Source organism: Maylandia zebra, linkage group LG20 (assembly GCF_041146795.1).
Source record: "Maylandia zebra isolate NMK-2024a linkage group LG20, Mzebra_GT3a, whole genome shotgun sequence".
Classification (NCBI taxonomy): domain Eukaryota; kingdom Metazoa; phylum Chordata; class Actinopteri; order Cichliformes; family Cichlidae; genus Maylandia; species Maylandia zebra.
Window position 1 is genome coordinate 34,360,576 of NC_135186.1, and position 26,252 is coordinate 34,386,827.

General features: G+C 40.8%; 2 protein-coding genes across 2 annotated transcripts; one reads left to right on the plus strand and one right to left on the minus strand.

Moving 5' to 3' along the window:
• Positions 1–6,763: 6,763 nt before the first annotated feature.
• On the minus strand, positions 6,764–11,646 carry LOC112431441 (uncharacterized). Its single transcript, XM_076878394.1, has 2 exons — positions 11,334–11,646; positions 6,764–8,320 (listed from the first exon to the last, which is right to left on the minus strand). Exons 1-2 carry the CDS (start codon positions 11,619–11,621, stop codon positions 6,989–6,991), a joined length of 1,620 nt encoding a protein of 539 aa, XP_076734509.1. The 5' UTR covers positions 11,622–11,646; the 3' UTR covers positions 6,764–6,988.
• Positions 11,647–19,930: 8,284 nt separating this feature from the next.
• LOC112431438 (vitelline membrane outer layer protein 1-like) lies at positions 19,931–25,175 on the plus strand. Its single transcript, XM_024800038.2, has 4 exons — positions 19,931–20,194; positions 22,142–22,251; positions 24,400–24,513; positions 24,888–25,175. The coding sequence occupies exons 1-4, from the start codon at positions 20,018–20,020 to the stop codon at positions 25,069–25,071; spliced, it is 585 nt and encodes a 194-aa protein (XP_024655806.2). The 5' UTR covers positions 19,931–20,017; the 3' UTR covers positions 25,072–25,175.
• Positions 25,176–26,252: the final 1,077 nt, after the last annotated feature.

Below are 26,252 nucleotides of genomic sequence, written 5' to 3' on the forward strand. Positions count from 1 at the left end.
TGTACGATTTTGAAGTTTCTGATGGAGCTCGTGTAACTTTTCGTCCAGAACATTCTTAAACTGAGCAGCTTTAAACACATTATGTAAAAATATATTTTATACATAAATAGAATTTACAATTTTTAACTATTTATACAAAAGCTGCATTCAACAGGTTTTATATTAAAGGTGGGGAGATTTATCAGGTAAATAAAATAATGTGATATAAGAATGATGGGAGTCCACAGTCCTGGATCCTCTTTGTTGTTTTTCATTTCATGATGCTTCAAATGCTCTCATATGGTGAAAGGTCTGATCTGCAGGCAGGCCAGTTCAGCACCACAACTCTTCTGCTATGAAGCCATGATGCTGTTGTAGATCCAGTATGCAGTATTGTCTTGCTGAAACATGCAAAGCCTTCCCTGAAAAAGATGGCAGTATATGTTCCTCTAAAACCTGTATATACTTTTCAGCATTGATGGATACTTTCCAAATGTGCCAGCTCCCAATTTCATTGGCACTATTGCACCCCATTACCATCAGAGATGCAGCACTGATAACAAGCCAGAATGGTCCCTCTTGTCTTTATTCCAGACGACTCAGGATCCATGTTTTCCACTTTATCTCAGGCCATTTTAAATTAGCTTTGGCTCAGAGAAGGCAGGAGGTTTTCTGGATCATGTTCACGTGGCTTCTTGTTTGTATGTTAAAGTTTTAACCTGCATTTTCAGATGGCACAGTGAACTGTGACAGACAGGGAATTCTGGAAGTGTTCCCGAATCCATGCATGGATTTCCGTGACAGAATCATGCCTGTTTTTAATGCTGTGCCTCCTGAAGGGCCCAAAGATCACAGTAGGCCCAATATTCATTTTCAGCTTTTTTCAGAGATTTCTTCAGATTGTTGTGTGATGATGTTATGTACTGCAGATGATGAGATATTTTATGTTGAGGAGCATTATTCTGAAACACAGTTTTTTGCAGATTTGTGAACCTCAGTTCATTTTAACTTTAACATGCTTTCATTCTAAATGAACTCGTGTTTTTCTTAAAGTGGTGCTATTTCAGATGTTTTGATCTGATTGCATGTTTTGTTTTGTTCTTTTAACGTTTCCATGTTCTGTTATAAATTAAAGTTGGGTTTATGAGAGATCCTTGTGTTCTCTTTAGCGCAGGGTCCCAACTTTATGCAAGTGGTGCTGTACTACACACAGTTAACATGGTGGAAGGTGGCGCAAAGCGTGTAGGCTGAGGAATGTAAATATGATAGCACTGGGAACACTGGGAAGAGAAAACAAGGAAACACTAGGGAGTCATCTAGGACAGAGTTATGGCTGTGAAACAACGAATGGTTTTGTGACAGCTGAGTCAGTCTTAAGCTTAATCTCTCAGAAATATAAGTGAATGTCAAGAAACCCACCAGTGTCCTGCTGTTACATGCTCTGTATGGATGTATGGACTGATCAGTGTTTACACTTGTTATTTTTAAAGGTTCATAACTTTAAAAAAATTAAAAAAAAAAAAAAATAATAATGTAAATCTCAGTGTGGATGTGACCTGTGTCCGCAGAGAGGAATGTTTACGATTATACATTGAAGGCATCATCAATAAAGCGCTCCTCACAGCCACAAAGCATGCGCAGTCCTGGAAGAAATCAGTCATTTAGTAAATTATAATAATAATAATAATGGATTGGATTTATATAGCACTTTTCAAGGCACCCAAAGCGCTTTACAATTCCACTATTCATTCACTCTCACATTCACACACTGGTGGAGGCAGCTACGGTTGTAGCCACAGCTGCCCTGGGGCAGACTGACAGAGGCGAGGCTGCCATATCGCGCCATCGGCCCCTCTGGCCAACACCAGTAGGCGGTAGGGTAAAGTGTCCTGCCCAAGGACACAACGACCAGGACAGAGAGCCCAGGGATCGAACCGGCAACCTTCCGGTTACAGATGCGCTTCCAAATAGTGATAAAGTCAAGCAGAAAGAGAACTGAGGCAATTGACTGAGCATGCGCTGCAGCCAGGGGCACGGGAACATTTCACTATTAGAAGGGGAAGAAGTTACAGGAGAAAAATCATGAAGCCGAAGATGAAAAGAGGATGACTTCGTCTTGTTGTCGATTCTGAGGTGGGCTCAGTGACTTCAGGCGCTTTCACAGTCACTCGACCTGAAAACATCCAGAGAACATCCTGTGGATTTAATAAGGACAACCTCAAAGAGAAAACTAACGGGAAAGGTGCAGAGACCATAGCAGTCACCAGGGGGCGCCCTTCACTGTAACTTCAACTGCAGCCATCCATCCTGCTCTTTTCTGTTTTAAATCAAATTCAGTGGCAGATCTAGAAAGTTTTACATGGGGGCGGGGTCAAAGGAGGGGCAAGAGGTCTAGGCAGGTGGCACATACCTCTGCAGGGAAGTATCTGAAAATGCCCTATATGTAAATGGAGTCAACAAGATATCCACAAAAACCTTTAAAACTATTTATTGGGCAGCTTGGTCTCTGATTGGTCAGTTTTCCTCTTATTCTTAGTGACCACTTTCCGTTTTCTGGTTTGGATTCCATCTTTCTTCAAGGCCAGCGGGCGATTCACCTGCAAACATTTAACAAAGACTCAGCCTCAAAGTACAAGGAACACCTTCTTTGCTGTTTTACTCTTACTAGAGGAAGTAAAGCATGTGGCCAGAGCAGTATTTTAGTTTGTAGTACCCGGTGTAGTCTGTAGTAGAGTCCGCAGGCGTTGCAGACGGCTTCTCCTGCAGAGTTTCTCCTCCACAGCGTCGTGTGCTCAGTCAGACAGTTGACACACTGAGTTCCTTTCCTCTGAATCCTGCTCTGGAATAACACACCATACTGTTTTGAAATATATTTTGAGGTAATTTAACACAATTTTCTTTTTCACACAAGATGTTTTAGAGGGATCAAGAACAAGTTTCCCACAGGAAATCTGAATTTTTCAGTAATAAATAAGAGGAAGAAAACTGGCAGGACTTTCAGTGCATGCCCCTCATCCAGCAGATGGTGGTGGATCTGTTCCTGTTGTTCATTCATTTTCTTAAGTAAAAGCCTCAAAACCAGAAGTTTTACCATCAGAATATAAATGAAGTACCTAAAGTAAAAGTACTCAGTCTGCTGAATCACATTCATCATATTAGAGGATCAGAATTACTGATCGGTTATTGTGTCACTTTATTGTTTCAGCTGGAGGTGTTTTCCATTACTTATATGGGCAGGGTTAAATATAATAATACTTAATAATAATAAGAAGAAGAAGAAGTAGCTAAAATTTTTAAATAATGGTATGGAGTACAAAGTACATTAAAAATTGTATTTTCAATTTAATTTTATTTATACAGCGCCAAATCACAACAACAGTTGCCTGAAGGTGCTTTATGTTGTAAGATGGACCCTACAGAGAAAACCCAGCAAACATATGACACCCAATGAGGAAGCACTTTGGCGACATTGGGAAGGAAAAACTCCCCTTTAACAGGAAGAAATCTCCAGCAGAATCAGGCTCAGGGAGGGGCGGGGCCATCTGCTGCGACCGGTTGGGGTGAGAAAAGGAAGACAGGATAAAAGAACAGTATAACAGCATCTAAGTAAAAAGTAGTAGAAATGTGTCAGTAAAGACACAGTAAAGTACATTAAAACTGTGCTTCAGTAAATGTACTGAGATACATTCCATCACTGGTATGTGACAAAGTGTTTTACTCGTTTTGAATAGGACACGATTGTGGAGACCTTGAAGGACTTCTCAGTCAAGTCTGATGCCCACCTGGAATAAAAGTCAGCTGACATCAGTGAAATCTCACAGCAAAGCACATTTGCTGACATCCACATCAGCCGATGATAATTTACCTGTATATTCGTTGAACATCGTCAAGGAAGAGCCAGTCATGTGTCTGACAGGCTGGATGTCCCATGAAGGACAGGAACCGCTTCACAGTTTACACCCTCGGGCGTACAGCATATTTTTTAAACTTGGTTGGATTAATTCCGCTCAGGAACACTTTGTAGTCAGCCAGGTGTTTATCTGTAAGAACGACCAGAAAAGAAAAGCATTATCACCTGAAGCAACAAGAATCATAAAGGAGCGACTATAACAATCTCATGCTTACCCATGGATCGGGGAAAATGTTTCCACCTTTCCTTGAGGTTTGATGCTCTGACTCGGGGTAGGTCCGCCCTGGCTGCAGCTTGTCCTGCGTCTTCCACCGACAGCTCCAATCTCCCTAGAACCAACACTGGGTAGCACTGTACTATGGCCTCTGTTACCCCCGGAGCCATGTCTGATTCCAGGGGGACCTAGGCTGCCATTACTTCCTGAGCCGTGCCTGACTCTGGGGGGGGACGCGGGCCTCCGTTACCCTCTGAGCCGTGTCAGATTCTGGGGGGATGCGGGCCTCCGTTACCCCCTGAGCTGTGCCTGATTCTAGGGAAGCCTGTGCAGGACAGTTCCCCTCTCCTTCAAAACTGCAGAACCGAACAGAAGAACACCTTACCTGTCGCTGACACGGAGCTTCACTGACACAGGCAGCGTCTCTTTTTGTCCCGCACCTAATGAGAGACACCTGCTGCCACTGCCAGGAGCTGATAGGGTTTTCATTCGCATCTAAAACTAAATATAAGACCGGCAACGATTAAACTAAGAACAGTACAAATTAGAAACTCAACAAGGAACTACGGAAAGTACAAAGGGGGCGCCTATCAAAATTAAATGTTGCATAAAGGGAAAACACTGGGAGAGAGAAAGAAAGACAAAGAGTCAAGAAACTAAGACCTTGAATAAACAAAGACAAGGAGCAGGAACAAAGATAAAGAGACACAGAGGGGACATGCACTGGGGCCTGATGAAGACACAGATATGTTGAAACGCGTAGCCAAAGAAGGTGCATGTAGAATGCAACACTAAAAACTAAGTAAAGCAAATTATAATACCAATTAGAAGGACGAGTAAAGTAAAGAAGGCATGTAACTAAACTAAAACTAAACTAAGGAAAACCAAACTAAAACTAAACTCAGATGAAACTAAAGCTAAATTAAGTTAGAATATCTTAACAAAAACTAAGTAAAGTAAATCATAGAGCCCTGCAGCAAAACATAGGACGGACCGTGCACCACTGTCTCTTCTTTAGAAGAGGCAGTTTCAGTTAAAAAACCCTAACCCTATTATTCCAGGAGACGATAGCTGTTCTTTTTTTTTCAGTTGAAACTTGTAAAAGACGATGGAATAGGTTCTGTGACGTATACATGATTATCAATTCTTATAAATATTTGTAATTGTTAAAAATATTTGATGACTGTTATTGTTATATTCATTCTCAATTTGTAAATATTTATTAGTTATTTGTACTCTTATGGTGTGTTCTCAATTTAAATGTTACATAAATTCAAAATAAAAACATATTTGTGAATATCATATTTTTGTAATTTTTTCATACATGTTTGTTTTGGTTCGTTTAATATATTTAAAAAATCAAGTACAAAAGTTTTTTGTGAACCTCATACATGGCAGAACAAGCTCTTATTGGTTTTTAGTGACTCTTAAAAGAGCCAATTTGGGCGATTCCCACGGAGATGCTTCTCTCAGTCCAATTTCCAGTTTCTTCTGTATCTAGTCAAGTGGCAGTGATGACATATCTCGCTGTGGTCCATACATGCAGGAAAGCCAGCGATGAGGTCGTGGGATAGAGGGAGTAGTAATCGCTGGCAGCCTGCACATTCATCAGTGAAGGTCATTCAGATTGATGTGTTCTGCCATTCCATTATGTTCCCTTACAGTGTAGTGTGTGTGGTGAAAGCACGGTGGGAGTTTTGTCGGGTTTCTGTCCGTGGTTGCAGTGTGAGAGTCATGCGGCACAGTGTTTCCAAGACAACAGAAGCTGCTAATGTTTCTTAATTATTCACAACGAGGTTTCACGCCACAGCGAAATGGACAGGAGGAAGCAGTGCAATGGAATGCAATTGAGTCAATCTGAACACCCCTTAAGGTATGCTTATAAAATGACCAATTTACTTTCATTTAGTTTCTGACTATGCTGAAAAAATTGCTTGAATATTTCAACACTTAATGACTAATCAAAAACAAAATGATCAACTGATTTTCTGTTTGCTATTTTTGTCGACAACTTGAAAACTTCTGCAAAACTGTATTTTTAAAGACATCTAAATCTGAGTTTAAACTCACCCAAACTCTAACCTGCTTAAATACTTAAACTGGATCAAAGTTTCTGAAAGAAAATCTCAGAACAATTTGAGATTTCTCTGCCTCTTCACTGAGATTATTACGCCAGATACAGAGTTCTAAAATGTAAAACGGATGCTCTAGTGAAAAGCAACCAATGAATGAATAGAATATGTTCATGGGGCGTTTTCAGACCTTCATATAACTGAAGCAATATGCCTGATGACTATTATATGGGACATAACAAACTATTATTAATTGCCTGCCAAATTGGCCAGTGAACTTTTTTTTCTTGCAACCAAAGTAAAATTTATCCCACACAGATTGGTGTTCACTAATAACCTTAGGTGAAAAAAGGATTTAAAAATGACGTTGTGGGAAAAAAGTTTCCTCCTGTCCTACTCCTTTCGTTTTCCCACCGTCATTTGTTGATAAGGACTTGTGTTTGAGATTGAAATGATCTTTTGACTCCAGGTAAGCATATTTTCTCTATTTAACCATTGAAGGTTATACATCCAGTGATGTTCTTTTTTTTGTCTCAATGAATCTATTTATCAAACTTTGTGCATGTTTTATTAAAACATAAACAACAGCTTTCTTTCATTCATTTCTTCATTTCCTTTTTATTTCAACATAGAGTTTACATTGATTGTTGAAGAGTTTTGCTCTCACACATCTGGCATTTTTATATAAGCCTGCTTGCAATCATGATTTTCAAGGTTAAATGACTGAATTCAAATTGGGTTGGCCTTCAGATGCTGATGGCCAACACGGTAACATGGTATCTGACTGTAAGTGAATGTCGTCAGGTGTAGAAATTATCTGGTACAGTAATCCCAGCTGTCACCAATGTCACACCACAAGTTTCGAGAACCATAATGAGCACAGTTACGTTTGGAATTGCAGTATAACCCTTTACTTGTTTTTCCGAGTGGCAGTGGGGGGCTGCAGTAATTCCAGCTGTTCCCAGTGTTGCACCAGTAGTAATCCCGCCCATGATGACCACAGGTGTGGTCACTGTTACATCTCTGTCCTTTTACTGTTATGTCTGAGTATGTTGGCGAGCATCGTACAGTTACGTATCCGGTGGAGCAATAGTAGTCTTTAGCTTGATCTATGTACAGGCAGGAGGTTGAGCAGTCATCTAGGACCTCTGGTCTAAGTCTGCAGAAGAGCTCCTGGGATGTTTGTCTTTTGCGTCGCAGCTCATCCCTCACGGCTGGGGGATGATCTGCGACGATACTCGGAGTATCAAGCGAGCAAGAAACTCCACTGGCAAATTTCATGTCCTCCATACCTGTCATCCATGCTTGTACGGAGTTGTAAATGAAGTCTACTTTGAGGTCTGTGATCTTGACTCTTTTTGTAGGATACAACTGTCCCTCATCATCGGAGTGGCTCAAGGCGGTGTGAAGAAGATTCCCGGCATCTGGAGACATGCTGAGTCGGTTTACCATTGGCAGCTGAACTGTTCTAAGTAGCTTCTTCGCCAGCTTCTCCGATTTACGCTTTTTGCTATTTGGAAAAGAGCAGTCATCAGCAAAAATGTTTAAGTTGGTGCTGCCGTAGAGGTCAGACAGGCGCCTTGTCAGCTTTTGAACTGATTCGACTTTGATAATGCCATGAGGATTATTTACTCCTATGTAACCAAAAGAGAAGGACTCCTCTTCATCATCTGGATGATCGTAACACACTGCTGTCCAGATATATGTGGGGACTGTCACCCTGTCATAGTCCCTTTCAGGTCGATCATCAAAATTCCCCTGCATTGGTATTCTGTTGCGTGCTGAGGGTACAGTCCCTGTCACCAGGTAAGCTTTACCTGTCACCTGGTAAGCAGTCCCTGGCACCAGGTAAGCTGTACCTGCTGGGTGTTGCTCTTTTAAAATTCGAATCACTGCAGCCTCCCATTCTTTCCAGTGGACCCGGTTGAAGCAGGCATCCATGGGGGCACTGTTGGTGAGGGTGAAGGTGGCGGTGCGCCCTTGACCACACTGGTAGCTGTTTGGGTTCAGGTGACCTCGGTCATAGCCAGTGTGCGAGTAGTCATCATTAACAGCTTGTTTGACTTTGATATTTTGTGACTCTCTTGCAGTGTAGCTTTTCATGTAAACCTCGTTTGAATAGGCAGGAATCTCGTGCTTTGAGAGCTGAAGGAAAGGCAAATGTACAGATGAGTTCAATTCAATTCAAACTTTATTTTTTACAATTTAAAATAAATTCAAACATAAACAAGATAAAATACATAAAAACATGATGATAAGCCCCTCAATCCTCCCGGTCCACCCTCCACCCCCGTCCCATTCACATACACACACATCCCGATCCCAAACACAATGAACAAGATAATAAAAACAGTACCGCGATTGTTAAAAGTGAAAAACCCACCCTGCCTCTGCTGTGAGGAAACAGTATATTGGGGACTCATTCATACCAGGTGCCAGCTCAGTCACCGGGGCATCACCACAGCACCCACCCAGACCAGGGCAGCCCAGGGTCCGCCTCACAGCCATTGAGTGCTTGCCAGTGAGGGCAAGCACTGCGGCAATAAGAACAGACCAAGCCAGCTAAACCCTGGCATGATGAACCCCCATGGGGAAACACAGGACTTAAAACGAATAAAAGAATAAATAACCAGGTAAAATCATTTAAAAGCAGAGTTCACTGGAATAAAACCAAATAAATGAATAAATATCCTGGTAAAATAATCTAAAAACCATATTAAAAAGGTGGGTCTTTAACCCCCCCTTAAAAACCTCTACGGTCTCTGCAGCCCTGAGGCTCTCCGGCAGGCTGTTCCACAGGTGAGGACCGTAATGGTGGAACGAGGCCCTACCGTAAGTCATGTTCCTCACCCTGGGGAACATCTGAAAAGCCAGAGGACCTCAGGGTCCACAAGGGCTCATACTTTAAAAGTAGATCACTAAGGTAAGAAGGCCCAAGACCATTTGAACATTTAAAAACTAATAAGCCAACCTTAAAATCAATACTAAAATTCACAGGGAGCCAATGCAGCAATTTTAAAACCGGTGTAATGTGTTCCCACCCCCTGGTCCTTGTCCGAACTCTTGCCGCAGAGTTTTGGAGTAATTGAAGATTACAAATAGATTTTTGACGTAAACCAGAGAGCAGGGCATTACAGTAATCTAACCAGCTGAAAATACAGGCATGCATCAGCACCTCTGTGCTGGTAAGAGAGAGGAAAGGGCGGATTTTGGCAATATTTGAGATGATAAAAACCTGTCTTAACGACATTTCCTGAGAGGCCCACCAGACTCCTGAGTCTGTCTAATAAAATCTGGTGATGTATACTGTATCAAAAGCAACATTAAGATCCAGTAGCACCAGGACAGAAAGTTTCTGTCTATCAAAGTTACTTCTTAAGTCATTAAAAATCTTTAAAAGGGCCGTCTCAGGGCTGTGGTTTTGTCCTAAAACCAGATTGAATTTTTTTAAAATCTTTTGCTAATTTAAAAAATCTTGCAGTTGAATAAAAACAATTTTCTCAATAATTTTACTTAAAAACGGTAAGTTGGATACAGGTTATCAAGAACATTTGTATCTAAATTACTCTTCTTCAGAAGCGGCTTCACCACAGCCATTTTACAGGCAGCATGGAAGACACCCATCTGAAGAGAGTAACTGACTATATTTAAAAGCTCAGACTAAAAGAAACCATAAAATATTTTTTTAAAATGAAGTGGGAATGGGATCTAAAAGGCAGGTTGTTGGGTTTACTTGGGGAAAAACTCAACCAAGCATCTTTGCATCAACCAGGACAAAACTCTCTAGTGTTTCCTCAGGTAAGAGCAATGCTGGTGATCCATTGAGATTAACATCATGTAATGATAAAAGCTTGGATCTTGTAGCACTGACTTTATTCATGAAGTGGTCTGCAAAGTCCTCGCATGCAGCATTAGATAGTGGCACAGAGGACTTGTTGAAATCCTTATTTATTATAAGAGTGATTGTTTTGAAAAGAAACTTTGGATTATTTTTATTTTCAGTTATGAGGTTTGAGAAATATAGTGTTCTTGCCCGTTTAATTGAGTTATTGTAAATTTTGAGTTGTTCTTTAAAATGTCCTGATGAATTATTGGTTTTGTTTTTCTCTATCTCCTCTCAGCTCTCCTGTAATTTCTTTTTAAACTTCTGATATTGTCATTTCTTCATTTTAGATGTTAATGTTTTTAATTTCAGTAGAGCAATAGACTGTAGTCTATTATTAAAATCATCAGTAATAAAATCACAAGATGCAGGTCAAATCTGAACAGGAGTTTGTCTAAAAACATCAATAAAATGTGCAGCCACTTCAGGAGTTATATACCACTTCCTCACAGTTCTCACTGAGTTAAAAGGGGAGTGTTGCGCAAAATGATGTTTTTTGGAGTTTTCTGCACAGCAAAATCTCCAGTGTTAAATTAACACTGGAGATATGGGTCTATATGGGTCCACACCTCTGAGTGTTAAATACAACACTGTTGAGTGTTAAATTAACACTTTTGACAGTGTTATATGTTTAAAAGTAACCTAGTCAGTTTTGAAGATTAACAATGGCTAACACTGAGCAGTGCTGATTTTCTAAACTGGAATATTTCTAACATTTTGAGTTATAAAGCAGCTTTACTTGTGCTTTCTTTTATGACTGGTCTGAGTTTCAGCTTCGGACTGAAGGTCAGACGTATCACAGTGTTCACTTAGATATTTCTGAAGACTGCGTTCTGCTTCGTGAAATGTGTCTGGAAGTACAAACACAATGTATGGCCAGACATAAATTAGGACACGAAAAACTTGTTATTGTTACATTTATACAACACCAATCCAGATGATACCCACCATGGCTTATTAGAAGTCGGACTGGTGCATAGGTGAGCCATGTTGCACCAGGATGAACTCTCCTCTTTACTGTGGCATGGATCCTGAATCCTTTTCTAAAGTTCCTTAAATATAACTTACTTTACCATCAAATTTATTCCGTGTACATCTTTATGAACAAAGCTTGTTCATTGAAAGAAAGTCCATTACTCAAGCAACCAACAATTTGCAGCTCATCTTCTGGATATCTCAAAAATATAAACTTGTTAACAGGAGAAGGCACAGTCTTACTAATGATAATTTAAACCAAACAAAGTTTCCCATAAACTGATAGTAATAACAGTTTACCTGCGGCTCAATGAACCAGTTCCCAGTTTTCCGTCCCTCCTCGTTGTTGCACGCATAGTTAAAGGTGTAGGCGCTGTAGAGTGGGATCCTGTGGGCAGTAGAATACAGCGAAGCGAAGTACGAGCTATCATGAAACTTTTGACATATTTTATGGGCATTTTGATCAAAACCTTGAGGTTGGCTTCTTTTGTAGAAGAACCCTGAACAGTCTCTGAAGTCGTCGACAACCTCTGTTAGTGTAGGTAGAACACCACACAGAGCCAGAGAGAGGACAGCCCAGACTATCATGACTGCGGTCTGACTACAGTCAGAGAGGCAGATGTTTTAAACAACACTCGACTGTTTGATCTGCTTTTTTTTTTTTTTTTTTTCTTTTTTTTTTTTTACAAACTGCTGTGATGCAACTATTTACATTCGATTCTGTCCCTGGGTGACTTTGCTCCCTTCCTGTATGTCTGGAAAATTGAATTTCGTCATGCAAGATTAAGAAGGTAAAATTCAAAAGTATAATGAAAAACATAAAAAAGTAAAAGTTCAACAATCTGTAAGAGAAATGTTAAAGGGGGTTATTTTTTTTTTGGGGGGGGGGGGGGGGGGGGGGGGTAATAATAATAATAATTCTGATCTCCCAGAATGTAAAGATAAACATGGTACAATTTGTGGGCTTACAATTGTGGTATTTGTTGACATTTTCACAGACTTTAAACTTTTCTCCTCTCATTTGAAGCTCTAGTAGACAGGGAAGATGCTGTTCCTTGTTTTGCAACATGAGCCAGTCTTGAGCCTTTGCAAAATGATCTGCACATTTTTGGTGGAGCTTCTGTTTGAAAAACTATGCACTGTATGGTGTTACCAGGGGGTATTGTATTTTGGGGGGTAATACATCTTACCTTATTGCATGTAAAGGTACAGTTTATTTCAGCTTAAAATTGTGATATTTAAAAAGAAGTTAAAAAGACGTACATCAAAGCTTAGTCCTTTCCCTAAAATGCAACCACTGGCACAACAAGTCGTACGCTGTCGTGGAAACATCACTACATGGCTCATGCTGCAGGACTTCTAGACTGCAGAAAAATCCTGAAGTTCGGCTTCAGCAGACGATTTCAGCCATTTGAGTGGTTGAAAATAGCCGAGCAGTGATTGTATCAAATTAAGAATCACCCGAGAGCGGCGTTCTTGTTCCGTCATCTGATCATCATCCAATAGCATTCAAATACTGTATTCGAGCAAACACATTCTGTGCTGAAGGCAAGGCAAGTTTATTTCTATAGCACCTTTCGTGTACAGACAATTCAAAGTGCTTTACATAAATTATGAAAAGAAATTACATACAACATTAAAAGTAAAGAAAAGATAGAAAATAAAATGAAAGGAGTGATCCCTCAAACAGAGACCCAAAGAAAGCTAAAATGAAATCTACCCAGCACAAGCCTAAATCAATTGTGCAGGTGCAGACCCTTGAATACTAAACAAATGCAGCTGAGAACAGGTGGGTCTTTAACCTGGTACGGATAAAGCACTTTTGCTGAGTACGAACATCATACAAGTAATATCTGTGCAGTAATATCGGCACAGTAATATCTCCATATCTGTGCTCAGATTTAATAAAAATTCTCATTGGGAAGCTGACTGTGTCTGCGTTCTCCCAGAGCCACCATACTCCCAAATTTCTCCTGATATCTGATGACATCGCCTTTCATAAACACACCCTGTTCACCTACTTGATTCGTATGTCTATGAGGAAAACAATCAGCTGTAATTAGTGATGCACGCTGCAGCAGCGAGTTTTCAGAAGTCTTTATGTGCAGAAGCTGCAGTTTCAATTACTTTTTACATCCTCCCAGTTATTAAGGATTAAAAAATGTTTCAACCAACCTCACCTCTCCTTTTATTTTGACTGCGCCATGGTTACTCTGGTAAACGGACCAAGTTTTTTTTTCCAGCTCTTTTGGCCCAAGAGCACATCTATCGCGCTGATTCAGCAGAAAACAAACTTACAGCTTAAAATCAACAGAGTTAATGCTGCGCTGTGACCAAAGTGAGAAAAAATACTTTCTCACTCTCTTCTGACACAGAGACTCCTACGAGTTTAATAATTTTTTATTGCATAGCTCTATATAATTTTTTGCAGCTTATATCAAATTTAACTCCTCTTGATATCACTTCTAGGGTTTGAATTTTAATACTAAATAGTGTTCACTATTTCAGCAGACGCTTTTACTCAAACTGGCCTACACATCAAACATATTCTACAATGGAGTCGATGTGGGTTAAGTGTTGTGGAGCAGGGAAATTATTTTACTGCTATTGTTAAATAATTGTCATCATTACCATTGCATTAATAATATAATCTGGAGTTTATATTGCATTCAGGGGTTAAACAGTGTCTCTTTCAGAAAGACTGAGTTGCAGGCTGACAGGAAGTTGTATGCAGAAGTGAAAGCAGGAAGTTATTTTGAGCAGCAGGCTAAGACGAGGCTTTAACAATGTAACAGATAGCTTTAAGAAGGCTTTAAGGTTTTATGCACACAGGTATTAAATTAACTTTGTATTCCAGGTGCAGTTATAACTATTTTATACATATTGCATATCTGTGCTTATTTGAGTTGATGTTCAGGTTCTTTAAAGGTCTTAAGCTTCATCTAGTGAGAGTGTCTAGATGATCCATGCTGAGGGAAAACTAGAACATAGAAGGAATTGCAATACATGCTTACAAAACACTTATATATCAGATCATTTTATATTAAGGTTTTAGTAGAGGTTCTTGGTTAAAACATTTATTTAGTAGAAGACATACACATAGTCTCAGTGAGCTTCTGGTCTGGTAAAAGGTCAGAAGTGCAACAGGTGAATTGAGAAAGAGCATGTGAGGTCGTGACACACACACACATAGAGTTAAATTTATTTAGAGGAGAGATTACTCATGTCTGGTTGTAACTGCAAAAGTGTCTCGGTAAAAGAGGAACCGTTCCTTGTTGTCTCGGCAAGAAAGAGGAACAAGACAAGAACTGAAAGGTAGACAGGAAGGGCTAGCCATGAAAATAGAAGATGATCTTCTGGGTTAAAAGTCTGATCTATGTATAAAATGTATCTGTGACGCATGAAGGGGCGTCAGTAAATCAAACCCTGATGCTATAAAATATCTGTTCATGCTTTGATTAAGTCGAGGACTACTGGCTGTCTGCGTACAGAGTGTCTTCCCACACGTGTGTTCATTAAAATCATTGTTTGACCAAAGATCCTCTGGACCATGGGTGGTGTGTACTCTCCTTCCTCAACTTTGAACCTTAACAGTGTCTTGCCCAAAGACATTGACTGTCTGATCCAAGATTTGAACTTCCAATCACCCAATTGCTTGTATTTCCAAGCTACAGCCATCCTCTTTTGTCCTTTGATAACTCCAAAATGCTACAAGTAACTTTAAAATCTTACACCTGACTGTCAGTAAAGCGTCAGATAAATGTGTAATCTAAATGCTGTTAAAAAATACTCACAGGAGACTTGATGTATGCCCCTCGAGTGGGGCAGCTTTAGTTACAGATTAGTAATACTGATGACACAGATATACAAATATTGCGTAAGTGTTTATGTCCACACATCAGGGAGCTCTGCTTTATGTGCCCAAGTCAAAACATATCTTTAGCTGAAGCTGCATGTATGTAATCATTTCAAAATCCTTAAACATGAAAAAGTCGAACACAAAGGTTTTTGTGTGCCAGGCCTTTGGGTTATATATTTTTTTATTGAATCTTGGCAGGCGTTTATTTGTACTGATAAGTTTTAATGATTTTTTTCTGTTTGCCCAACCTTAATACTGCAAGCATGGGACTGACTGGAAAAACAATTACTGCTCTGCTCTGTCAGGATATTTGCTCACAGATTTTATCTGGATCAGTCTATCATTTTGAACCAATTCCCGTCATTTTGAATCTGAAAACACGGACTGGAAAACTGGTGACCCTGCGGCTGGTCTAAAACCAAAAACTATCATTGACTACATCTGAATGCCAAGGAACTTTCTGATGCTAAACTGAATAAGACTGCTTACCAAATGATTGCCACATTTAACTATGCAATAGGTGTTGATATTGTAATAACTTGAGCAATTAAAAGTTAATATCTGCTGTCAGTGTAGCAGAATTGCCCTTTGTATTTGGAGTTTGTCAGCTGTCTTCCTGTAAACAACACAATTGGAACGGCTTCAAGGTTTTAACCCAGATACAGACTGATTTTGTTCTTATTTCGAGAGTTAGTGGTTTCCAGTACAAGGTCACTTTGAGCAACTCTTGACCAATGTTCCCTCTAAGCTGCGCACGTGCGCAATGGCACACTGCTGGCACGTCTCTGCGCACAGAAAATCTGTGTTGCGCAAAAAAAAAAAAAAAAAAACTAACCTGAACTGAAATTAAAATTAAAACTTTAACAATTCTGTTTTGCAGTGTTAGTCAGTAAGTGACTGGCTGCTCCCGTATGGGATTAGAACGATAGCTTAGCCAATAATGTGATTCATATTCGTATATACGCAGCTAATCAACGTCGTTGACAGGCTATGACAGCGTCCTTATGTGCCGACACCGGTGTTTTAGCTGGCAAAGCGGCGTGGCTGATGTGGAGTGAAGCCACGTCAATGACAACGTGTACAAACATTGGAGATGCAGAACAGACGGAACAATTGACGGAAAAAGTGTGGACTTTATACCAGTTTTCAAATTGTGTTGATAGGCCACGTAAAACCAGAGTTGTGATAAAAAAATATGCAATGTTTGGTTTTCCTGAATACTATCATTGTTTATATTTAATGCGGTAAGAAACAGTAAAAACGGCGTTTTATAAGGAAAACGCTCGAAAGCCTGGGGGGAGGAGTGAGGGGTTAGGAGTGACTGCGGTGCTTTGAGATGTGAGAGATTTGCCACGTTTAGCACAAATCTTGTGTAGTTAGTGTGTAGTGTAGTCAATAGTTTTGTTGTGTGTGTCAGAACAATGAGGCGACTGCTGAATGTTACAGGTGTTACAGCAGTGATACATCTCCTGTTGTCAGGCCTGCAGGTATCAGGCTGTTGTTCTCCTTCATCTCATAGTGGACAGAAATTATTTTTTGGAGTGGCACAAATAATTTGTGTGGCATCAGATTTGATGGAGAACAGCTGATTGTTCTGTAAATATTTTGAAATGTTTGTTTAGAAAAATCCCTTGGCTGCATTTTTAGGTAAACAGCTGCAAAAAACTTTGTTGTTTGCATAACTCTGTAACTTTTTTGAAGAAGTAACTATATAATTAATTGCCCAACATTGGTCTTTATATACTTTATTTTGCAGAAAGAGAGTTACTTAAGCAACTTAAGCTTGTGAACCAAAGGTTCTCATGTCTATTACACTGACTAACTGATGACAGTAATAGCATAGTAATGTTGGGACTGATTTCTTTTCTGCACCCTTTCATTTTAGTTTAGGTAAGTCCTATAGGAGCAAACTGTTAAGGTTCAAAATTGAGGAAGGAGAGTACAAACTACTCTTGGTCCAGAGGATCTTGGTCCAACAATGATTTTAATGAACACACGTGTGGGAAGACACTCTGTACGCAGACAGCCAGTAGTCCTCGACTTAATCAAAGCATGAACAGATATTTTATAGCATCAGGGTTTGATTTACTGACGCCCCTTCATGCGTCACAGATACATTTTATACATAGATCAGACTTTTAACCCAGAAGATCATCTTCTATTTTCATGGCTAGCCCTTCCTGTCTACCTTTCAGTTCTTGTCTTGTTCCTCTTTCTTGCCGAGACAACAAGGAACGGTTCCTCTTTTACCGAGACACTTTTGCAGTTACAACCAGACATGAGTAATCTCTCCTCTAAATAAATTTAACTCTATGTGTGTGTGTGTCACGACCTCACATGCTCTTTGTGTCACCTCTTCACCTACTGTCTGTGTCTCGTCCTCAAATGCTCTTTCTCAATTCACCTGTTGCACTTCTGACCTTTTACCAGACCAGAAGCTCACTGAGACTATGTGTATGTCTTCTACTAAATAAATGTTTTAACCAAGAACCTCTACTAAAACCTTAATATAAAATGATCTGATATATAAGTGTTTTGTAAGCATGTATTGCAATTCCTTCTATGTTCTAGTTTTCCCTCAGCATGGATCATCTAGACACTCTCACTAGATGAAGCTTAAGACCTTTAAAGAACCTGAACATCAACTCAAATAAGCACAGATATGCAATATGTATAAAATAGTTATAACTGCACCTGGAATACAAAGTTAATTTAATACCTGTATGCATAAAACCTTAAAGCCTTCTTAAAGCTGTGTTCTCTGTGTGTATTTCCCCGGACCTCCCTGCATCCTCGTTTCTGGTTTGTGTTATTAGCTTACCCAATTTAGGTTTCCGGTTTCTTATTTTTTTCAGTTTCAGTTTTACCATATCCAAATGATCAAAAACCCAAAAGGTCCTGAAATGATCCTAAATTATTAAACAATTAAATTATTAAACCCTAAACCCCCCTTTATCTTGATACATTTCATGTGTCAAGATACTATACAAAACTTAAAAATGCCCAGTTTCCCCACTCATGATCCAATCTATGTCATAAAAATAAACTTAAAACAGAACAGTTATCAGTCATGTGTTTCTTCAATTAATGATAACTGAGTTACATCAAAAAATATTTCCCCTTTAGCATTTGGCATTCTCCCAACAATATACTATAATCCCATAATCTAACCCCAGTCAACAAATTTTCTCTGGTAAAAACAATTGTTTGTCCACATTAATTCATCCTCTCTCACATTCAGTCACACATTCACTCACATGCAGTCACACATTCACTCACATGCAGTCACACATTCACTCACATGCAGTCACACATTCACTCACATGCAGTCACACCATGTATTTGCTGATAGTGGAGCTTCCCGCACGATCAGATACTCCACCCTCAGCAAAATGAGCTCAGTCATTTTTTATTTTCCATAGGAAAATATTTCTTTATGCTTTTGGACTGGATTAACTCGCATAAAATCCTTTTTACAGGGACTTACGACCTGAATTGTCCCCAGGTAGCTTTCTCCTCAGCCAATTGAAATCTGGAAAGCCCCCTTATATTTGCTCTTCCCGATAATTTTCAGCGCCGTTATTCACTGTTGCAGGCCTGCTTAAAACAGAAATGAAAAAATAGAGCTGATTGTTAGCTCATAAAAACAAAACAAAATCACCTGACAGGTTTTCTTTAAGTGCACTGTTACAAAATAATGGGCCCCTCCCAGACATGTCCATGTTTCCTAAAACTCCCTCTATTAAAAACAAAAACACCAACCCAAACCTAACTGACAAAATCAACCCATCACCACAACAACCTCAACAACCTTAAACACACAAAAGTTTTGCCACCACATAATTTCACCTCCTCAATACACCGAAAGTCTCATTAAAACCACACCATTTGCAAACAAAAATCACCCCCTTATGCTCTGTAACATACTTCAATTCAGCATAAAACCCCCTTACAACAACATATCACTAAACTATAAATTTCCTACCCAAATCTGCACTCCTCTTGTCTGCCGTGCTTCCTCTCCTGAAAGTCACTTCCTCAGTCATATGGCTTCTTCTATTCCTCAATTACAAACTCAAATATATTTTATTAAACATTCACACCATTGTATCATTCATACAAAATAGCAAGCTGTTCTTCATTGCATATGTTTGTTCTTAGCCAGGTTTAATCAGTGTCTATGCATTAAACTCCATGAGCTTGTCTTGTCTTTATAAGGTTAATGCATTTTCTGCTTGTGTATGTGAATTTGCATATGTTGCTTTTGCAGTGTGTCAGACTCCTGCACAATTCTCCACTTCCTCGTCTTAGCCTGCTGCTCAAAATAACTTCCTGCTTTCACTTCTGCATACAACTTCCTGTCAGCCTGCAACTCAGTCTTTCTGAAAGAGACACTGTTTAACCCCTGAATGCAATATAAACTCCAGATTATATTATTAATGCAATGGTAATGATGACAATTATTTAACAATAGCAGTAAAATAATTTCCCTGCTCCACAAAACATATTTGCAGAAACCTCCAGTTCACATGCATACAGTTGCACATCCATCGCTGGGAGCTGCTGAGTGTCATCACAAAATGTGGCTCTGGCCACCAAACAGCTGAAGTCAAATGGTTCAGGGCTCTTGCCACATGGCACTACAAAAGAGCTACAGTGGTAATGCAGACCCTGCTTGGCATTTCTGCAAAATGAAAATTCCCAACTCTGGACAGAAAAAGTGAAAACAAAAAAAAGATCTACTAAGTAAGAGTAGAAAGGGGAAGAACTGGTTAATAAGCATTTGTCTCTCTACAGCCATCCCCTTTTTCCCTTTGATAACTCCAAAATGCTACAAATAACCTTTAAAATCTTACACCTGACTGTTAGTAAAGCGTCAGATAAATGTGTGAGCTAAATGCTGTTAAAAAATACTCACAGGAGACTTGATGTGTGCCCCTCGAGTGGGGCAGCTTTAGTTACAGATTAGCAATACTGATGACACAGATATACAAATATTGCGTAAGTGTTTATGTCCACATATTAGGGAGCTCTGCTTCATGTGTCCAAGTCAAGAGACCTGTTAGAGACATAATTTTTCTGTTCGTTATCCTTCCCGCTTTGCTCTTGTCCATAAACCGCACAGATGCTGCGTCTGAGTCTGAGCACCACATACCTGCTGCTGCTGTCGTGGGTGCACGTGGTGCCAGGACATACCACTACCCTCTACCAGCTTTATGTACCATACAGCACACAGTGGGGGGACTGGGGTGTCACGGAGATGTGTCCTGTAGGCTCTTACGCTGTTGGCTTCAGCATCAAGGTGAGTGGTGAAGAGGATTCACTCCTGCTCTAATGTGTCTGGTAATGGTTTATCTATAACAACACCTATGAGATAATTCTTATCTCATAGCATGTTGAGATAAACTTCTTCTGATAAAGCGAACTAAAGAAAATTAAGTACAAGTAAAACGTAAATAAAATTGAAACAATCAGGACAGACATCAACATTAACATGTCCACGATATAATAATACAATTTAAAATAATTAAATTCTTAAACCATGTCACAGCATTTTTTTAAATATATCATTTAAAAAAGTTTTAAAATCTTCCTTTCAAACTAAAGTACCCAACCTAAAAAAAAAAATTTGTAAGTCATCCCAGTCTGTGGTTGCATTGACTGAAAGGGCCGAGAACCAAGTGAGGAGGGACTGTTACCATGATCAGGTTTGCAGAACTGGTTTTGTTCAATAGTGGATGAAACAACAAAAGCTAGCTTACATAAGGAGGCGAGAGACAAAGGAGAAATTAACAGTAACAAGTACATTTTTCATTGAGTGAATAATGAAGTCCGTTTTAGTGAGGAATAAAGGAATGGTGGGGAGATTTGAGGAAGCATTTGTTAAAAATCCGGTGGTAGAGTGGAAAAGGTGTCCAATTTTTTCATTGGATTATTAGGCCAATAGGTTAGATCTGGCCGAGTTCAGTCGTTCAGTCGCAGTCCAGCTTGACAAGTTTCCATGAGGACATCTCTTCCTCCCAGTTACTCCCTTTCAGGTGTTACTGTCGTTACCCAAGTGAGTGTTGAAGTCTCCCAGTAGGACAATGGAGTCCCCCGAAGGAGTACTTTCCAGCACCCCTCCGAGAGACTCCAAGAAGTACTCTGAACTACTGCTCAGCCCGTAAGCTGAAACAACAGTCGCAGACCTGTCCCCCCCGCCAGAAGGCGAAGTGCCTCTCACCGTGGCAACTCCAGAGTGGCAAGCCCGACTATATCTAGCCGGTACCTTCCAGCCTCCTGCACAAGCTCAGGCTCCACCACACCCCCAAAGAAGTGACGCTAAAAGCCAGTTTCTGTGCCGTGGTTTGAGCCATTGGGGCTCCTGCCTTCGACCACTGCCCAAACCACATTGCACCGGCTCCTTATGGTCCCCCCTGCGGGTGGTGGGTCCATGGGGGGATATGTATAATACATGGTAGATAAATATATTTATGTGATATAAATACATACACAGACACACTTAATTTACAATTAGCAAAGATGACATAAATTAGAAAAATAGATAGATGAATAAAAATAGAAAAAATAGAAAATGGATAAATAAGTAAATGGATAAATAATTTACTCCATGTGGGAGTTCAGGGTGGCAATAGCTTTAGGAAAAAAGCTATTTTTAAGTCTATTTGTTTTTGTTCTCAAACACCTATAGCACCTATCAGAGGGCAGCAGTTTAAACAACTTAAAGCCAGGGTGAGAGCTGTCTGTGATACTGTCTTTAGTGCGTTAAAGGTGACAGCCTTAGTTGTTGAGGACCTGCTCTATCAGTCTCTCAAAGGTAGCCATTGTTACAAAGTCTAAACGTCATCAGCTTAAACTGCCACAGCCTCTTGTCTACAGTGTGCATGCAGTTATTGGACAAGCACCCTCTGCCAGCTCAACTTGCCAATAACTACTGCGTAAATCCAGGTAGCTGAACAAAAGACTTAGTAACAAGGTCTTTGATATTTCACTTGACTCTAGAGTTGTGGTTTGAGAAGTTCTGAGCATGATACAAATCTTCCATCTCAACAGGTTCTGCTGATTCAGGGTTTTATGAAACAGATTTAACTGTTGCTGTCGCTGCTAACTTGTCCACACTCTGTGTCATCAAAGCTCAGTGCATGATGCGTCCATGTTTTGTGATCTGTTTGTGATGTATGAGAAAGTGCTGTCTAACGAACACCAACCTGATGGACTTCCTGTGGTTCTCCCTGTGGCTCTGTCTTAGGTGGAGGCTCCACAAGGCTCTGGAGACTACACGGCTGTTAACGGGATACGCTTGTACTGTTTTGACCCCTGCAGCAAACAGCAGACCACAGTGCAATCTGCTGTGGGGAGGTGAGGCAGCAGCGTCATCTGAACCATGAGCCGTCGGTCACACCATTGACTGTATAAAAGAACTGGAGTGAGTGAGTGTGACGTCATCCATAGAAAATGACTTACTTCTCGAATGAAGCCTTTTCAGTCGCCCTTTTATTTCACTCTGCCAATCAGGAGGGTTTTTTTCTTCTTGCAGCCAGCAGGCACTTTCAATATGGATCACGGCGACGTCACACTGACTGGGTCCAGCTCCTATATACAGTCAATGGGTCACACACATGAACAGGGCAAGAAAATAAATAAGGTCCTGTCCCCACAACTCCGGGTATATATGGGGATATTTGATAAACGCAAACATTTTTTTCTGTTTTGCTCTTTCATCCACACAAAAACGGAGAAATTCATCATCAAACAAACAGAGAAATCTAAAAACTGCGGCCAATGTGGAGATTTTTAAAACCTTTGGATCTTCGTTTTCATGTGGATGGGGCAAGAAGGATACCATACTCTGAAATATGTTGTTAGCAAAAATAGCCAAGTGTTCTTCTTTACTGACAAACTGAATCAAAAATGTTCTACAGCCACTGACTATATTATTTATTTATTTTCTATTGTATTCGGAGAGGGTGCAGAAAAGCATTTCACCACCTTATGAACAGTTGAAAGTCATTTGTTTCGATTTTTGAACTGCTTATTTTATTTGTATGTTTTTTAATGATAATTTATATTAATGTTTTGTTGCTGAAAGAACCTTGACAAAAACACCAAACTACCTGAACAACTCACAGACATCCTCAGCCTGTGGTGGAGCTTTGTTGTTGAACTGGAAGATTAACAGTGGTGGCTCAGGTGGTTGAGCAGGTTGTCCAATGATCAAGAGGTCAGCGGTTTGAATCCTACTCTTGCTAGTCATGTTGTTGTGTCCTTGGGTAAGACATTTAACCTTCCTTGTCTCCAGTGTTGGCACCACTGGAGTGTGAGTGTTTCTGGTGATGGTCCTGGAGTTTCTAAAAGTAGAATGAAAGGCAGAGCTTTTAGTTTTCAAGCTCCTCTTTTGTGGAACCAGCTCCCAACTTTCATCTGTGATGCTGACACCTTGTCTATTTTTAAGACTAGACTTAAAACTTTCCTCTTTAATAAATCTTATACTTGGGAATTTAAATTTCTGCCATCCTCTCTCTGACTCAGCCTCCTTTTTCTTCTCTTCTTTTTCTTTTCCCTCCTTTTCTCTCTCATCTCTTTTTCAAATGCTGGCATGCCAATAAGCCTAACTCACCTGGGGAGTGTTTAGTCTATCCTGACTTATCTCCTTGGGCATGCTAGCGTCTTTCTCCACCCTCACACATCATCGCACAGACAGTCATCGCTATCTTTTATTCTATTATTATTTAATCACGCCCACCCCCTTATCTTAGTTTTGCTGCTATAGGCTGGAGCAGCGGTCCCCAACCTTTTTTGCGCCACGGACCGGTTTATGCCCGACAATATTTTCATGGACCGGCCTTTAAGGTGTCGCGGATAAATACAACAAAATAAAACTAGTACCGGTACCGAAAAAAAGAAAATTTATTCATAACACACATGAAAAGACCCAGGAAAACAGAGTTAACGATAAAAACGATAACAAAATAACGCTGAAAACCGATAAAAACCCTGAAAACCATACATTTCACACCTGAGCCTCAACTCTCGCGGCCCGGTACCAAACGACTCACGGACCGGTACCGGTCCGAGGCCTGGGGGTTGGGGACCGCTGGGCTGGAGGACAAACTGACCACATTTCTTTTCTGCTCTCTCTACTCTTTTCATATCTGTTTGTCCTAATAATTATTACTGCCGTTAATTCTGTTTCTCTCTCCATAGAAATGTCGACTGGCCCACCTCCTGTTTTTGTGTTTGTGTGTCTCGTCTCTGTAGCTCTGAAACAATGTTCACTGTGAATTAGCGCTATATAAATAAACTGAATTGAATTGAATGGTCAGGGGGGACCGTAGGCACACACTGGCAGCCGTGCTTCTGTCAGCCTGCCCCAGGACAGCTGTGGCTACATAGTAGTTTAGCATCACCAAGTATGAATGTGGAGTGAATGAATAATGGATACACCCTGTAAGCACTTTGGGTGTCTAGAAAAGTGCAGTATAAATCTAATCTATTATTATTATTCAGTTGGGGGGACTGGACTGCGGTGAAGAGCTGTGAAAGTGGATACCTGGCCTCCTTTATGCTCCGCGTTGAGTCTGCACAGGGCCAGGGTGACGACACATCCGTCAACAACATCAAGTAAGTGAACGCATCGCCCAGAGGAGACCTTGGGACGAGTCAAGCATCAAACTCTAACTACCTACGCTCTCTGCAGCATTTCATGAGTCGGAAAACAAACCAAACCTTTCTTTTTATGTCCAACGTCTCAAATGAAAGTTAAAGAATAATAATGTTTTATAGTGACTGTACAGTGTCACTATAGTTTTCAAGCTCCTCTCAGATAGTTTTGAAACGTGAATAGGCCGGGGAACTCTGTAATCACCGAACCTCCCCAGAATCAGAAAGGAAAACTATCTGGCTGAGTTGGTTGGCATCTGAGAGGACAGTAAAGAGACAGACACACAGAGAAAAACACTGGAACATCTGTCACCATTCAAAAACTTTTCTCACAGATTCATCTGCAGTGGCACCGGCGCTCAGCTGGAGGGTGATGGGCTGCAGTGGGGCGAGTGGGGACACTGGAGCAGGAAGTGTCCCAGAGGCGCCATCTGTGGGCTGAGGACCCGCGTGGAGGAGCCGCTGGGCAGTGGCGATGACACGGCGCTCAACGACGTGCAGTTCTTCTGCTGCAAATAAAAACCTCTCTGATGCTCCTCACACAGCAGCAACAGTCAAAAGGAGAGATCCCACTGAGGGTGCAGTTTGTAATCAATAAAACCCACAGCTATGCTGGAACCCATTATGGACTCAGTGCTTTGATTTGACTGCAGCTCTTCCACTTGTTTTGGACCAATAATCCACTAAACCACAGGTGTCAAACTCAATCCCTCAAGGCCAACACCATCCTGCTGATCACCTGGGCCAGGTGTGTTTAAGCCAATAAGAAGCAGAAAGAGGAGGTTGGTAGAAAGCACAGTGGTTAGCACTGCTGCTTCATAATCACAAGGTTCCAGGTTTGATTTCCAGCTGGGGCCTTCCTGTGTAGAATTTGCATGTTCTCCCCATACATGCGTGGGTCTCCTCCGGGTACTCCGGTTTCCTCCCACAGTCCAAAAGAACATGCTGTAGGTTAATTGGAGTCTGTAAATTGTCCTTCAGTGTGAGTGTGTGACTGATTCACTCCCAGGGCTCCTTTGATAAAGAGATGCCAAATCTCAACAGGACTTCCCTGGTAAAATAAAGGTTGGAGAAGAAAAAGAGGGCTTTCACTTCCTTCAAATGTCCCACTTTTATCCAGTTCCTGCTTTTAACTGGCTGGACACACCTGACCAGGTGTCTACTGTCCCCTCTTCTCTTCACCCTGTACACCTCTGACTTCTGCTACAACTCTGAATTATGCCACATTCAGAAGTTTGCAGACGACACAGCCATCATGGGGTGTATCTGGGATGATCAGGAAGAGGAGTACAGAAGTCTGGTGAGGAACTTTGTCGCATGGAGTCACACAAACCACCTGCAACTCAACACCTCAAAGACTAAGGAACTGGTTGTGGACTTCGGGAGGTCTAGAGCAGGTCCACTGCCGGTTCAGATAGAGGGGGAGGAGGTGGAGGTGGTCAACAAGTACAAGTACCTCGGGCTGTGGGTGGACAATAAACTGGACTGGTCATGCAACACAGAGCACCTGTATAAAAAAGCCCAAAGCCGACTGTACTTCCTCAGGAGGCTGAGGTCTTTTAACATCTGCAGGAAGCTCCTGAGGATGTTTTACCAGTCGGTGGTTGCTGGAGTACTTTTCTATGCTGTGGTGTGCTGGGGGAGCAGCACAGCAAAGAAGGACTCATCCAGGCTGGAGAAACTGATCAGGAAGGCTGGCT